Raw genomic sequence first — 17,423 nt, 5'->3', positions numbered from 1 at the left:
GTGCCTTTCTTTTCCAACTTTTGTAGAAAATCTTTAGCATGCAACTGTACTTAACTTTTAAAAGAATACAATGTTCAAGTGCATTTTTTTTCTTGACAACATAATTTTTTTTATAAGCTGCAGTCAATTTTTAGACGAAGAAATTATTGATTTATCATTTCGATTATGTTGCATTAAGTTGTTCACAATTTTTGTTTGTGTAATGCATTATATGCACTATTTTGAGAGCCTAAAAATTTATATATATATATATATATATATATATATATATATATATATATATATATATATATATATATATATATATATATATATATATATATATATATATATATATATATATATATATATATTTTATATATATATATATAAATTTTTATATATATATATATATATATTTATAATACCACTTTAATATTATAGCGGCCAAACAGTTATGTATTCTCATGCAGATATGTTTCATTTTTTATAAAAAATATTATACATTATGGTGGTAATGGTGGCAAATTATTGACAAACGCAAGTGGAATGATTTTAAATAATCTGCTTTATTACAAGGTTTTTTGTAATACCATTTATCGAATATGATGAATTAAGGATGATCCTTTTAAAAGATTTTGCATTGATTTTATTTTAAATAGTGTGGAATTTTCCTTGTATTCATAAGTTAATTTGAGTTTTTAAAATGAAATAGAAAGTATGTATTTTTAAATCAATAACGCAAGATACAAAAGGAAAATATTTTCGTATCATTATCTATCAGACTATAAAATTTCAATTAAATTTTGTGTAACTTTATTGGGACTCAAAATTTATTTGAACCACATGATATAGATTTAGTTATTCTAGATGAAACAGCTCGCGGTGATCAATTTTCAAGGCGAAAATATGCTAACGATTCGAGTTGGTGCTGCACTTCCTTTACCGATTTTCATTGGGAATATGTAAAGTTTTGCACCTGCAATTGGAATTTTATTTATATTGGCAACATTTTCTTAGATAAACAATCTATGCCCTAGAACATAACCGTGACAGGGGGAACTGGTGCTTGTACCTGGATCAATGGACGCGGTATCAGAGCCTATTCCCGTGATACTTCTATTCTCTGTTAACCACTTACAGGCTTCTGGTGAGAATCCTGGAAAGTGCAATTTTGTGGTGTCATTACTTGGGGTGCCGAGAAAAGCGTCACGGTCGTTCCACTTCTGCCCCCAACCAGAGTTCAATAAAACTATAGTCCCATTCAAACTCCTTTGTGTAGTGCGTTCCCAGTTCATGACATCCTCAATGGTAGCTACAGCGTCAGGACTGAGTGATGCTTTTCTAGTTATGTCTATGACAGCTGCTTTTCCGAAGAAGGAATGGGCTGGTATCTCATCAACTGTAGTTCCTCCTTTAATAAAATGTGCCGGAGCATCCATGTGTGTACCGGCATGTGTAGAGGTTGAGAAATCCTCGTATTGATGCCTGTAAGAGAAAAGCAATCTTGAAAAAATAATAACATGATTAATAATTTGACACAGTGAAATATTTCAAATTGACCTTCTCTTCATGTTGATCATCTCCCCAAATTGATTTAATAAAAGCACGTATAAAAACTAGTGAAAGCAAATAAATGTTTGTCTTAGAAGAACTTCAAAAGTTTACTACAAAAGTGATGATCAACGCGCTTAGGCTCCACTGTGCACTGAATTGAAAGATTTCTTGTTTGAGCTGCTATTTCACATTTAGAAAATCTTGACAAAGTATTTCGCATCATAAGAAGCGTGTGGTGTGCCAAGGCAGAAAATTTCATTAAAAAAATCACTGATCACCATTCACCATTAACTTTTTTTAATGGTGAATGGTGATCAGTGATACCATTAACTTTTCAGTGATACCATTAAAAATCACCATTAACTTTTTTTTGCCATCATTTTAATCAAAATTATCAGTTAAGATATAATAATTTTTTTTTTTGGTTTTTACAGAAAAAGGAAATAATATCTGAAGAAATGATAAAAAGTATTTTAGAAGTAAAGAAAAAAAAATGGATTTAGTGACTTAGAAAAAGAAACTTTACTTAACAATTTCTGACCACAATCAAGTCCACAAATAAAATTGTCTATAATAATGTATCGACTACTCTTATATGAAAAAAAGTGATAATCCATTTTTTCACTGCTATTAAAACTTTAGCTTTTTAAAAGCACTGTGTGCTTAAATCAGAACTAAATACTTTCATCATTATTATTTTATGCTATGCAGATTTGTTTTGTCTCGTTAAAATAAATCCTGATTAAATTCACTTACCCTATCACATGAGTTACAGAACATGCGCTTTTTTTTATAAAGATAAACCTTCCCTTAAAATAGATGTTATACAATAGTGGGATGAATGATGACCTATTATAGTGCTTTACTATTTAAAAGCATTGAAAAATTCTTGTGGAACTAATTAAACCTGCAGAAATAGTAAACGAGGAAACATTAAATGCATTAAACGTTTTACGAGAAAGTGAAACAATGTTTTGAAAAGCTAAACATTCAAAGTCAGGTAAATAAATATTTCGGTGTCATATACGAAATAATTTTATTTATTTATTTAATTTAACCAATCTTGAATATGGATTTAACGAGCAGTTTTCTGTTTCTAGACCGTTTAGTTGAATAATAATTTATATTTGGTTAAATCAAATTATATTTTCTTTACTTTCTTACTATAGTAATGATTAAAAAACATTGGTGTAATGAGGTAAGTACAGTTAAGTACAGATTTCTCTCGAAACCTGCTCGGTTATGGTAAATCACTGCTTGCAATGAAGTACTAGCCCCGACTCGTAGCTTTAATTTCATTTTTGCTGCCTTATGATACTGATTGAAGAGCAGATGAAGCACGTAAGTGACATTTCCAGGGTAAGTGACATTTTTTGATCATTAAAAATGCACGGAAAACAATGGAAAACAGCGACACCGTCATTAGATTTTTATACAGAGTCAGATTAAATTTATTTTTTTTCACGAGAAGAAAGGTTTGCAAACAACTTTAAGATTAAGATCAATACTTACCATTTTGTGATCAAATTTTCACTATGGCCTTTAACTAATTTTTCGATTTTATACCCACTAAATGTTGGGTAACGTAACGTATTTTCGTCAAATACATAAGTCATATCAATTAGTTCTTTATTTTTAGGCCTAGCATTAATGAAATGGAAAATTAAAAATATGAATAAGAAGACAAATACCATTTTCATTTTTAAAGGTGAAAGAGAAAACAAATTGTTTACGAATTGTTTCAAAATCTTACATATTTCGCAAAACAAATATTTCTTGCATTTGCAAATCTTGATTTCGTATGTTTTATTTCACACAAAATACTATTTCAATAACAGGAATAGAGAGTTTTGATTGGAGCATAGTAAATATGATGAAACAATAACTGAGTTGCTACCCTCCTGTGCAAATATTTTTAAAATAAGCATATGAGTCGTGAAGTTGGTGTTTCAGAAAATACTATATATGCATTAAATAAATAAATCAGATGCGTCAGTTTAGAATAGAAAAAGCAGCAAGCGATATGATATAAAACATTAAGTTCCTGGCTCCACGAAAACGAAAAAAATGAAGAACACGAACTTCAGAGGATAGTAAAAACTTTTCAATTCTAAAGCAAAAATGGTTAAAAATTTTAAAAAATTCACGACATCATGGTTCATAAATTTACCAACTATTGAATTTGACGTAGTCGTGATAAAAAAGACTAATATTAGCTAAAAATAATATTTCAAGACTTTTTTTCTGTTTGATTTCATTGCTATTTACCTATCACATTATTGGATTTGCCCTCGTTTATCAGAGTTTTGAAATAATATGAAATATTATATAAAAACTAGGAGGCTTCGCCCCCTGCTCGCTTGCGCTTGCCAACCCTCGGAACTGCTTTCGCAGTTCATTTCGGATTGCTTCGGACACTGAAGTTCCGAAAACTTTTCACTGTAGAAAATTCAAAACTGGTGCATTTCAATATTAAGTTGAAATTGCAAAAAGTTCACATATTTTTCTTAATCACACTATTCCAAATTTCAGTTGTTGAGAAAAGTGACTGTTGTAAGTTTTGTTTTAAAGTCTTTAATACCAGATGACTAAAGTAATGTGTTGTAAAACAATAAGAAATAGTACTGAGCGTCGGATGTAAAGCATCGGCTTCGATAAAGATAATTTTGTGATAAATTTTTTGATAATTCGATGAAAATTCATCCGATTAGACTTATGATTCTCACTACGTGCTCCTGCGCTCCGAAGCCTATCGATTAAAACGTATTAGCGTTTTATATAATATAGATGTGAGCCTTGTGAAACAATGAGCTAAATATATAGAGAAATCGTGGAAAATAAAATAATGAAGATTAATAAAAAGATATATATATATATATATATATATATATAATCTACATCCTCACAAACTGATCGTATTGTGTAATCTTTAATTTTTGCAACTGAAGAATAAAATGAGCTTTTTAATCTGTCGAGAAAAACAGGTGTTTTTTAAGATAAAAATTATTAATGATCTTTGATACTTTGTACGCTTTTTTTCTAGCCTTCTTTAAAGAAGGCTTTTTTGGAAGTTTGGTTGAAGAAGAGTTTTTTTTAAAGTTTATACTTATTTAAGAATAAAATAATTTTAACATAATGACCAACGTAAATGAATACTTATTTTTGGTAATTATTTATCTTTTAGTTTGTTGCTCTGCTTCTAAAACCTCGAAAGGTAAAGTATTAATTATTTAATTAGTTTTAACTATAATATGTTTTATTTATTTGTGATTACTTAAAAATAAAAATTATGATTTTTATGATATTTATATTTCAAAAGTCTAATACGGACTGTATTAATGAGGGAAATCAATGGTATTTGCTTCTTTAATAATGGAACATACAAAGGTTATCATTCTATGAAGACTGTTATCTATCGTTTTAGCAAGCAATAACGTCTGCTTTTTCAATACTCCTGTTTTCATGACTTTTGCATTTTAAAAACAAAACAAAAATAATAATACAGCAACAAATTTTCCATGAAAAAAACTAAAGACTTATGAAGTAGAAGTTTCTTATCATCTGATAATTAAAAACATGTTTTGCACTCATTCTGGACATGATAAATCCTCTTATGACCAGTCGTACAAACAGTTTAAATTAGAATGATTCCAATTTTTTATGAAACTCATTGATTCAATATATGCATTTCATACCAATAAAAAGATTTGTATCTAGCAACTTTTTGAAACGGACTTCTTTTTCTTAAAAAAAAATGCAATTTTCTTTTTGAAAGTAAAAATACGTTCTTTCTTATTTTGCGGAAACAAAAAAGTTTTTATCTACTGCAGTACACATTAATAATGATTATATTTTCACTTGATGTCAATATGTAAGTATTTTCATTGCTAATGTAATTAGAAATTAGAAAAAATATTAACAAATAACTATATTTCGGTCGCTTTGGACGAAATGTTCTTTCCATCCACTTTTCACCGTTTGCAATGTACCTATGCAGCTGATTTTAAATTGACTCAAATTTTAACAAACCATGGAAATTTTAAGAGATATTTATTTCGTTTTCATCTGCAGACCAGTGGAATTTGTGCTTGCGGTGATGCTGAACATATTCTTCTTCATTGTAGTCTGTATGCGAGTGCCCGAATGAATGTAAAGACTGATTTGAGACGTCTTTCTATTTGTTGGCCACCTGTCTTATCAGAACTGGTCAAAAGTATTGAAAGTCTTGCGGCCTTGCGGAATTTTGTTTTTAATGTAAATTTTTCTGCTTTTTGTTTTGGACTTACAACTGTAAGCCTTATGCTATACTTTGTGGTGCATGAGGAGTTTTAAGTCATTTAAATAAAAATAAAAAACTGTAATATATATATATATATATATATATATATATATATATATATATATATATATATATATATATATATATATATATATATATATATATATATATATATATATATATATATATATATATATATATATATATATATATATATATATATATATATATATATATATATATATATATATAAATATATATATATATATATATTTATATATATATATATATATATATATAATATATATATATATATATATATATATATATATATATATATATATATATATATATATATATATATATATATATATATATATATATATATATATATATATTATTAATTATCCAGTATAATATTACCTTGCGCACATCCCTTTCGGGATTATCCTTGGTAACTAACAAATCAAAACTCAGAATAACAAATCACTTCAGCAGTGCAGTAAGAACGACACTTTAAAACCCTCTTGTTACACTCAATTTGCGCTTTTGCTTTCATCTTTTGTTTTCATATTTTGTAATCTGGCAATCTTTCTGCGAAAACATTTTTAAATCATTCTTGAAAAATATCTGTCCATGTAAGTTGTTATGATTTTGCTACTCGCTTTATAGTCCCCCCTTTTTAATGTTTTTTCTTTTTATTTTATTTTATTATCTGTTTTTACATGTTATTTTTACTTTTTATGATCTATTTTTATGTAGTTATTTTATAAAAATTTTTTTGAGTGCTCCTCACACTATTGTATTAATATATTTTGCTTTGGCTTTATTGATACAATATCAGAAAGCACTCTGTTTTGCGGATATAATCGTGTGGGCTGAAGAAAAGATTATATCTTTTTTTTCCGGCTTTTTTTCAGGTTTTTTAACTAATATTTTATTTTTTTTTTTTAAATAATATGTTGTTTGTTATTTTTTTACTTATTATTTCCCACCCCCTTTTTTTCATATGTCTATAATTTTTCTTTGTTTTATTCTTCATTTTGAACTTCATTATCTTTCATTTTTATATATATATATATATATATATATATATATATATATATATATATATATATATATATATATACAAGAAAACACTAAGAAAGTTAAGAAAAACAATAAGTTTCATTTATTGCGCTTAAGCTGCAAGTAAACTGCACTCATTAGATAAGTTCAAAATGAAGAATAAAACAAAGAAAAATTATAGACATATGAAAAAAAGGGGGTGGGAAATAATAAGTAAAAAAAAAAAATTTGTTTGTTATGTTGTTTGTATATATATATATATATATATATATATATATATATATATATATATATATATATATATATATATATATATATATATATATATATATATCCGATTGCTTTGAAATTTCGTTTGCATGAATGCTTTGAACAGATATGGCTGGATATAGCTGGAATGATGCCGACTGGGGACGTACCGTAAACCGGGGCGAGTCTACCCATCCAGGGGCGAGTCTACCCATTTTAGTTTTATTTAATTTTCACTATTTTAAATTGCAATTAAAAAAAATTTTACCGACGGAGGACTTAGTTCAGACTCTAAGGTAGATGGCGCTGTAGTAGTTTGATCCGTTTTTATTTATTTGGTGTCTTTTTAACCGACCTGTCCAAACTTCTTTTGAGAGATTTGTATTGAAAATCAGCAAACTTTTAGTTGGTGCTCCGTAAGTATATTATTATTATTACTATTTTTACTTTGGTTAAGTGATAAACTTATCTAAGACTAAGATTACATTAATTTTATATGAAAAAAAAAGAATGTAAGTTTTGCTGTTGTAAACAAAAAGCCAGAATTTGCGGGGCGAGTCTACCCATTCGTATTTAGTTTTAATAAAGCATAATAATATAATTTAGAACTTTGTTTATATTAAAATTAAGTCATTTTAAATGAATTTGAGTATATTATTTTAATTCTGCATTGATAAATTTATCATTAATAAGAAAATTTATAGGTTAAATATAAATGTAAATATAAAATATGTTTATTTCACCAATTTTTTCAATTTTTATATTACAAAATTAACTTTTTATATTTAATGCAAGTTAAATAAATTATTATTTATAAATTATTATTACCTCCCAAAAGAATGGGAAAAGGATTTTTCATGATTCCCAATGTTTGAATTTCGATTTTGTTAATAATCTTTAATTATTATTATTTAATAATTATTTAATTGTAAATTTATATTAATTTTAATTTATTTTTATCAACAATAATCAGAAAAAAATGTTATTTTATAATGTTAATGATTATAAAAACAAAACTGTGATCAAAATGTGATAATCGATCAAATACTCAATTTGTGTTATTTTATGAATAAAAAAAATGGAATATATAATAAAGTTATGAATTTTACTTCATAAATATCCTATATAGTAACTAAAATAACAATTTAATAGTAAAATTTTATTATTTACGATGTTAACATTCATTTTAGTAGAATGGGTAGACTCGCCCCATACGAGAGATTTGTCAGCAGTTCTATAAAAATATACAGTAACAGCGTAACTGTTAATATTTTCTAAAATCGATTTCACAACTTTAAAGAGGGATAAATAGCTATTCCGAAACACCTATTAAAAGCCTTTTCTCTTTAATATTTACAAAAGTTTGACCACTTGAAAGTTGACAAACTGAAAAAATGGGTAGACTCGCCCCGGTTTACGGTATAGTCTTTAGCGACGAATCCCACTTCCAACTGTGTCCTGACGATCATCGACGACGTGTTTGGAGACGCACAGGGCAGAGGGGGATCCTGCCTTCACTATTGCATGCCACACCGGCCCTCAACAAGGCATTATGGTCTGGGGTGCCATTTCCTTTAACAGCCGGACCCCTTTGGTCGTCATTAAAGGTACACTTACTGCACAGCGGTACGTCAACGACATCCAAAAACCTGTTTTGCTACAGTTCCTTTTGCAGCACCCTGGGCTGGTTTTTCAGCAGGACAATGCCAGTCCACATACGGCACGTGTTGCTATGAACTGTCTGCAAGCTTGTCAAACTCATCCTTGGCCTGACAGATCACCCGATCTCTCTCCCATTGAGCATGTCTGGCATATGATGGGAAGGCGATTGCATCTGGCACGGAATGTTGATGACCTCGTTCGACAATTGGATAGAATTAGGCAGGAAATACCGCAAGAGACCATCCGGGAGCTTTATCGGTCTATGCCACGCCGTGTGGCAGCTTTTATCCAGGCTGGAGGCGGGTCATTACCTTATTGAACTTGTTACTGTAACTCTGCAATAAATTATTCAATTGTTCTGAAATTTTAATCATTTACTATTCTGTACATTGTCTTCCCATCCACCAATTTTCATTCTAATCGGACATCTCCTTCTTGGTGCGTCGATTTTTTTGTTATAGAGTGTGTATATATATATATATATATATATATATATATATATATATATATATATATATATATATATATATATATATATATATATATATATATATATATATATATATATATATATATATATATATATATATATATATATATATATATATAAACTTCAACACAATAATACAGTAAAAAAAAATTCTGTGATTTTTGAGAAAATGTTTTCTAGTTGTTTTCTTATAATGTTTTATAAATTTTATATTAATTTAAAGTTAGTTTTCACACCACTTTTTTTCAAAATTTTTCCTTATTTCCCAAACTTTTCACTACATTTTTCTAAACCCGTCTTTCTACTAGCTCTTGTGGTGAGGCTTTTAAAATATAGCAAAAATTTCCTAAAATTCTGAAAGCTTTAGCCTTTAATTGTGTTAAAAAATGTGTATAGCTGATTAAAAAAGAGTATTAGTTGTCATGTATTAATGAGTATTTTTGCTTTATCCTACCACTCTCTTAGTAGTAGAGAAGTGGTGATACTTAGTATTCACTCGAGTGAGTTTCAAAAATTTCTGTTTATGAATATATTAAATTGCTTAAAAACTGAAGAGTGCAGAAACCAATTACGGATTAAGAATCAATGACTCCGTTCAAAAATCTGATGATTCGGAAAACAAACAAAAAAATGTTCCTGTGTGTAATTTATGCAAAGCAATGGAATAAAATGTTTTTTTTCTGGAATTAATTCATTAATATTTTGGTTTTACTTTTACTATAGGATCTCCCTGTCATCCTAATTCTTGTGGTAATGGAGCTTGTGTAGAAATTGGTGACAGTTATACGTGCATTTGTCCCTCTGATGGATTTTCTTACACTGGCAACTGTGGTATTCTAATTTATTTAATAACAATAACCAATAAAGTTTGTTAAATGTAATACTTTCGCTTATTTAAGAAGCGTTTGCAACACCATGAAAAAATAAGCTGATTGTTGAGTTAAGAATTTAGGCTCCCAATTTTTTATTTGTCATTTTCTGGCTTGTATATTACAGTTTTTCACAAAACAAGATAGTTTATTTAACAAATTTTACAGCTACACAATAGATGACGTTTTAGAAGTCATGAAATCACGTTTCAACCACTCTTTAGGTAGATGTAAACAAAAAAAGAAGGTAAAAATGAATTCTATTCCAAATGTCACAATAGATTTCCCTGCCAAAATAAGTAATTTGTTTAAAAATATGTAATATTTCAGTTCAAAGCAGTTATGTATATCTATTATTGTTTTGAAAAGTGTCGTGATTAAAAATTAAAGTATACTGATGTTTTATTTTTAAATTAAGTGCCTCTACCCGGAATAAATTTTTTAGGCATACCCTACACCAGGGGTGTCGAACTCAAACGCTAACTTGGGCCAAATAAACAATGCCTAACGTTAGGTGGGCTGCAAAAAAAAATCAATGTTTATGGAAACAAATATTTTTATTTTGAAAGTTATTGTTAACGTCCTGACATCTCTTCTCTGCTATTATCTTTTCCATTTCGATCCGAAAATTTTATTGGCCGAGACTACTTTCAAAATTGACCCAACGTGAGAGTTATTAATACGGTTTCGGACAGGAGATTAATTTCCATTCATAACAGAAAATAATTGCTCTCTCTGATAAGTACTTCCAAACTTGGAAATAATTTCACACGCAAATTTTGAAATTTAGACACACCCACTTCAATGAATTTTGCCTTCAAATTTGAGTCGCACTGTATCTCAATCACTTCCATTTGCCAATAACTGGTACTGAGTCCATATTTGAGAAAATCGAGGAAAACAAACAAAATTTGTCCTCCAAGGAATTAAAATCTTTAAACCTTGTTTCAAATTCTGTTCTAAGATTTGAAATTTTTTTCTGCATATTTTTGATACGATGCAGTATCATCTAAACTAGATTTGTTCTTGTGGCATGTTGGGAAGTGCGCTAAATCTTCATTTTTCAGTTGCCTTTCCCAAATAAATAGTTTACATTTGAATTATTTTTTAATTATGTCAAACATGTTCGTAATGATCTGATCCTTGCCTTGTAACAATAAATTTAAATCGGATAAGTGTTTGGTTATGTCAACCGTAAAAGATAAATCTTGCGACCATATTTGATCGGAGAACAAGCTTGTATCTTGATTTATAGTTTGTAAAATCTTACGTATTTTTTCTTTCAAATCCCAGAATTGATTGAGAACCTTGGAGCAAGGTAACCAACTTACCTCGCTATAATAGGATAAGCCTGATTATGTACTAATTGATAGCTTAGTGTGAAACGGACTCCATTTCAGCCAATTAGAATTTTACATTTTCGAGCGGACAATTTTAAAATGATCCGTATAGTTTATAAATAAAGTATATTATAATTTTATATGTTGGTTTCGTTTCTAATTCACATTTCTATTTTATTTTTACTTTTGCTTCGAATATATTGACTGGGCCAACAAAAATGTTCATCTTGGGCCGCATACTGTACTCGGGCCGCGAGTTTGACACCCCTGCCCTACACTGATGTTTTTTTAATTAAATGTATTTGTCCGGTATATCTTACACTGGCGTTTTTTCTAGATTTTGTATCACTGCCTGAAACTCATTTGCCCGGTATACCCTATACTGATGTTTTTGAAATACCACTGCTTGGTATAGGTTGTTCCTGGTATATCCAAACCATAAGCTGTTTCAGCATACTCATCAGTGTCTCTAAATGCTGTTTAAAATTTTCTCCCGTATTGTAGTTCACACTGAATGCAGTACAAGTTCGCGATTTTTATTTCGCATTTTGACCAAAAGAAGCGGTAATTATTAATTTTAGAATTTTTATTAATAATAACCAGATTTATCACTTCAACCATAACACATATACAAAGAGGCACACCCATGTCCCAATTCTAAATAAACCGTTTAATCACATTTATCAAACTTCATTGGTTATTATTAATAATAACCGGTTGTTATTAAGAATTACCGATAATTATTAAACACAATCGGAAATTATTAATAATAACCGGATTTATCACTTTTACAGTAACAAATTCAATGTCATAGATTATTCTTGAATCAATGAGTATTAAAGGAAAGTTTTTTGCATAGTTTCGTTTCAGTTAATTTCCGACATCGGGTAATCCGATTAATTTATATTGTTTATTGTTTCTTAATAACAGGATTGTTTCTTAAACAGATTAATCAGGACAATAACTTTGTAGTATTCAATGGGCCTTTCTGAACAGTTAACACTTGCACGTCATTCCCTAAACTTTTATATACAAGTTAAAGGGCCATTCAGTATAAAGTATTTATAAACCTTACTATAAACTAGTAAATCATGATAAATTGCTGAGAAGTTATCGTTGCTATCCTTTAGAAAATTTCGGATTTTGAAATTTCTCTATGCTTGTTTAATATTCATACTGTGTTTCATATTCATACTCATCGCTGTGTTCATATTTTGATAAAAGTAGTAGTTCTTTTTTGACGACGTAAAGGTTTTTCAAGATCTTGAGAATTCAATTTTTGTGACTAAGGATTGGATATTTGCTATTTGAGAAGTAGAATACGTGATTAGGCTCAACCCAGTGATTTAAATCACTTGTTTTCGTTTAAACATGTGATCGTGCTTGGCGGATTGATGTTACAGTAAATAAACTTGGTCTGTTATCACGCTGAATCGAATCTCGGATCAAATTTAATGGGACATCTGTAAGCAATGTCTCGCGTGTATATCGAACCTGATTGGCTTTTGAATCTTGTCAGAGAAGAATGCTGCGTTTTTACCACGATAACTTCACTCGCAGTTCTTTAGATTTTCTTTTAGTACTTTGCTCGCACTTTGGAGTTGATTTTAATTTTCTGATTGTAATTGTTTTCTGTTTCAGTAACAGAAAACTGCAACCCGAACCCTTGCAAAAATGACGGAGTGTGTGTACCTTTATCTGAAAAGGCTACTTACGAATGTGTTTGTCTGGAAGGTTATAATGGGACAAATTGTGAAATTGGTAAATTGTATTAACTTTTATTTTATTAATCACTTTAAGAGCGAAAACAGTACTTGTTCGACAGCAGAAAGAAGAAAATTATTGTAGATTTTTCGCTTTCAGCACTGTTCTGATAAAAAAAAAATCATCACAATAAGATTTAATTTGGCAATTTTAGCAATAGTAACCACACAGAAAACAATGTCCTCCTCCGCTTTTCACGAATCTATTAGAAAGTATGAAAAGTTGAATTCTGAAAGTTTAAAGGAATGTCTGGTTGCTTCTAATGACAAATGTGCAAAGCTCCCAAATTATAATTCCCTAGTATCAATTTTTATGCCGATTTTAAAATGGCACCTTTGTTGTTGTTGTGTCCAATCCTTCACAATATAGCCTCAGCTATATCAAATCCATGAGTCCAAATTCTCTGGCAAAGTTGCACACCAAAATTGGTCGCAAGAGAATGTTATCCAAGGAGAATGCGAGATTATCATTCATGTGTTCGGGGGAAGAATGCTTCAATTTGGACTTGCTACATGATGGGAAGACTTTTCGCCTAATTAGTAAAGTCAGACTTTTTAAATGGCTACTGATGAACTGTGAAACTGCCCATTGATCCGATATATCTTACCTGAACTCTGGAGCACCTCCAAGGTTTTTTTCTGCCAAACCAGTGGTGAACAGGAGGGATTAACCAGAGTTGCCTGTCGCAGTTTCTCTTCAGGGAGAAATTTTTTTGATAGGTAATGAGGTAGTCACATGTTGTAGCCTAAGTAGTGTCCCCTTTTAGCTTGGCGATCTGCGACTTTATTACTAGGAACCCCAACATGTAATGGGATCCATTGTAAGTGGAAAAACAATAATTATAATAATAATGATAATAAATTTTACTGCTAAAATTGTTTTTTTTTTAAATAAAAAGGAAGATAGATTAATTAGCTGATCCATTTCATGGTTCAGATTGGACTCGATAAAGCACAACTTAGCCAAACTTCCTTAGTGTAAAAAAAATTGGTATCGAAAATGGGGGGAATTACCTTACACCAAAGTCGTTAAGTGAAACACTCAATGTAAGAAAAAATTGAAGCATATCAACGCCAAAAATTGTCGCACTTATTTAACAAAAATATTTAGTGACGCACTCAGTGTAAAAACATTTTGGAGTATCTCAGCGCCAAAAAGGGTCGCAATTACTTTGTACCGAATTTGTTTAGTGAAGCACCAGGCACAACTCTTATTTCTTGGAGGCTTTTGAATTTTTTGATATTTATTTCGCGCCAAAATTGTTTTTTTTTCGGAAAGGAAAATAATTTTCGAAAGGTGTATTGGTATGACAGTTTGATGCAAAACTTATTCACCCAGTATCCTAAAAAAGAAAAACCGGAAGTATTGAAGTCCTCCTCTTACATCATAACTTCTCTGATCTGCCATCTGCTGATAAAAGAGAGAACCAAAGTCAGAAATAAAATGAATTCCACTACAATGAGCTATACATCTTACGATTTTAGATGCTTGATTTAAATTACTCTTTTTAAATTTTATTCGAATTCTAAATTTAGTATTAGCCCGAAATAAAGTGTCTCTTCACAAATTTTTTTTGAGTTATTCAAGGTCATATCTGGGGAGATATAATATCACAGTTTTTACATCTCAGGAAGAAGAGGGAGTACTCACAAAACTTTTCAGAATATTGAGTCTGATGATCACCTTTATCCGATAAGCCTAACTTGCAGCCTGTCTATGGAAAGAACTCCCCTCGCCATTCATTTGGCATAATAGCGGTAACTATGGTTACAAGGTATAACTATTTCAAGTCGGGGTGTTAGGTCAATATTTAAGACATGTTTTGGCTCGTGTCAGATGAAGAAAAGAAATATGGGGAAATAGAAGCTCCCCTCTTTGAAATTTGTTTTTTTTTTCTTTTTTTTTCCATAGCAGCAGACAATCTCCGAGGTTGTGGCAAGGGGAGTCCTTTCTATCGACAAAACGATACTGTTATATACCTAATAAGTTGAGGATTTCAGTCCTCCTTCGTTACCGTTTCATACTATTGCTTATTAGGAACATAAAAAAAATGTATTGCTTTATTTTTTATTGGTATATTAAAATTTTGTTAGCTTTCTAAATGGTTAAAATTTTTCAGACATTCGCTTGTGCCATCCGAATCCCTGTAAAAATGGATTTCCATGCATGGTTAAAGATGGTAAAGAAATTTGCAAATGTCAATCACCTTATAGAGGAGACAATTGTGAAATAGGTACTTTTAACTTTTACAATTAAATTGATAATTATTATATTATTAATAATTATTAAATCAGTAATAACGATTAACAAAATTTTACCATTGCTTTTAATTTACTGGTCTATTGCTTTTAATTGCTTTAATTAACTTATTATTATATGTACATATATATATATATATATATATATATATATATATATATATATATATATATATATATATATTATATATATATATATATATATATATATATATATATATAAGTTCAAAATGAAGAATAAAACAAAGAAAAATTATAGACATATGAAAAAAAGGAGGTGGGAAATAATAAGTAAAAAAAATAACAAACAAAATTTTATTTAAAAAAAAAAAAAAAAATTAAATGTTTTAAAAAACTGGAAAAAAAGCCGGAAAAAAAAGATATAATCTTTTCTTCAGCCCACACGATTATATCCGCAAAACAGAGTGCTTACTGATATTGTATCAATAAAGCCAAAGCAAAATATATTAATACAATAGTGTGAGGAGCACTCAAAAAAAATTTTTATAAAATAACTACATAAAAATAGATCATAAAAAGTAAAAATAACATGTAAAAACAGATAATAAAATAAAATAAAAAGAAAAAACATTAAAAAGGGGGGGGGGACTATAAAGCGAGTAGCAAAATCATAACAACTTACATGGACAGATATTTTTCAAGAATGATTTAAAAATGTTTTCGCAGAAAGATTGCCAGATTACAAAATATGAAAACAAAAGATGAAAACAAAAGCGCAAATTGAGTGTAACAAGAGGGTTTTAAAGTGTCGTTCTTACTGCACTGCTGAAGTGATTTGTTATTCTGAGTTTTGATTTGTTAGTTACCAAGGATGGTCCCGAAATGGATGTGCGCAAGGTAATATTATACTGGATAATTTTAAAAATTAATCATAAATAGTTTTAGAAGATAGATGTTTATTTAAGAAAAAATATAAAATAGAAAAGAGAAACATAAATTGCCTGCTTAGCAAATAATTTTAGCCGCGGATTTGCCCGAAATGGATTTGCACATGGAAAAACTGTATAGATTAACAAGTGAAATTATTTAGCAAAGGAGCTTTTAGTAAATAATTCTAGCCACGGATTTGCCCGAAATGGATTTGCACATGGAAAGATTAACAAAGAAAAAATTTTAGTACATAATTTTAGCCACGGATTTGCCCGAAATGGATTTGCACATGGAAAAGCTGTATAGATTAACTAAGGAAATTATTTAGTAAAGGAATTTTGGTAAATAATTCTAACCACGGATTTGCCCGAAATGGATTTGCACATGGAAAAATTATATAAATTAACAAAGAAATTATTTAGTAAATAATTTTGGCAATGAATTTTGGCCTGAAATGGATTTGCACATGGGAAAATCATAAAAATTAACAAAAAAAAATGTTTAGAAAATATATCCACCAAAATATACGATTAATTCAATGATTTTATATAAAATTTTATTACATTAGTTGGGTATCCATTGTTTTTTTATCAGATTTTGAAAGAGTTTATCGATTTGTTTTTTGGATAAATAAATATTACTACATATTCTTTTAATTCTGTTCATTTCATTAAAAGTGGTATTTAAATAGATGCTCCTAGAAACATTAGAATTCCAAGTAACTAGTTTATTAATATTAAAATTAAAATCATTTCTTTTATCGTATAAATCAACAAAGCAGATTGTTGATTTTAACTTTCATAATACCCAAATCCAAAAAATTGAAATTAATATTACCATCATGATTATGATTATTTCTTAACTTTCTCAGTGTTTTCTTGTATTTATTTATTTATTTATTATATATATATATATATATATATATATATATATATATATATATATATATATATATATATATATATATATATATATATATATATATATATATATATATTTAATATATATATATATATA

The 17,423-nt window shown here is 28.8% G+C and overlaps 2 protein-coding genes across 2 annotated transcripts in view; one reads left to right on the top strand and one right to left on the bottom strand.

Annotated features, from left to right (window-relative positions):
• Nucleotides 1-483: 483 nt before the first annotated feature.
• Nucleotides 484-3,345, bottom strand: LOC107443355 (uncharacterized). Its single transcript, XM_016057200.4, has 2 exons — nucleotides 3,049-3,345; nucleotides 484-1,467 (listed from the first exon to the last, which is right to left on the bottom strand). The coding sequence occupies exons 1-2, from the start codon at nucleotides 3,234-3,236 to the stop codon at nucleotides 996-998; spliced, it is 660 nt and encodes a 219-aa protein (XP_015912686.3). The 5' UTR covers nucleotides 3,237-3,345; the 3' UTR covers nucleotides 484-995.
• Nucleotides 3,346-4,567: 1,222 nt separating this feature from the next.
• Nucleotides 4,568-17,423, top strand: part of LOC122268253 (uncharacterized) — a 43,943-nt gene continuing 31,087 nt past the window's right edge. Inside the window, exons 1-4 of the mRNA XM_087163388.1 lie at nucleotides 4,568-4,750; nucleotides 10,008-10,115; nucleotides 13,135-13,254; nucleotides 15,377-15,490. Of these exons, the coding sequence (XP_087019514.1) occupies nucleotides 4,672-4,750; nucleotides 10,008-10,115; nucleotides 13,135-13,254; nucleotides 15,377-15,490 (421 nt within the window). The 5' untranslated portion in view covers nucleotides 4,568-4,671. The remainder of the gene's footprint in view (nucleotides 4,751-10,007; nucleotides 10,116-13,134; nucleotides 13,255-15,376; nucleotides 15,491-17,423) is intronic.

Source organism: Parasteatoda tepidariorum, chromosome 5 (assembly GCF_982258835.1).
Source record: "Parasteatoda tepidariorum strain Cologne lab strain chromosome 5, Ptep-v5.0, whole genome shotgun sequence".
Taxonomy (NCBI): Eukaryota; Metazoa; Arthropoda; class Arachnida; order Araneae; family Theridiidae; genus Parasteatoda; species Parasteatoda tepidariorum.
The sequence above is the reverse complement of the archived record's forward strand: the minus strand, read 5'-3'. Positions and strand labels throughout refer to the sequence as shown.

Bases quoted from the DNA above. Each gene is read 5' to 3' on its own strand.
- LOC107443355 (XM_016057200.4), bottom strand. From the start codon at position 3,236: ATGAAAATGGTATTTGTCTTCTTATTCATATTTTTAATTTTCCATTTC. The intron at 1,468-3,048 runs GTAAGTATTGAT...TTTCTCTTACAG, and splicing joins GAAAATTTGATCACAAAATG to GCATCAATACGAGGATTTCT.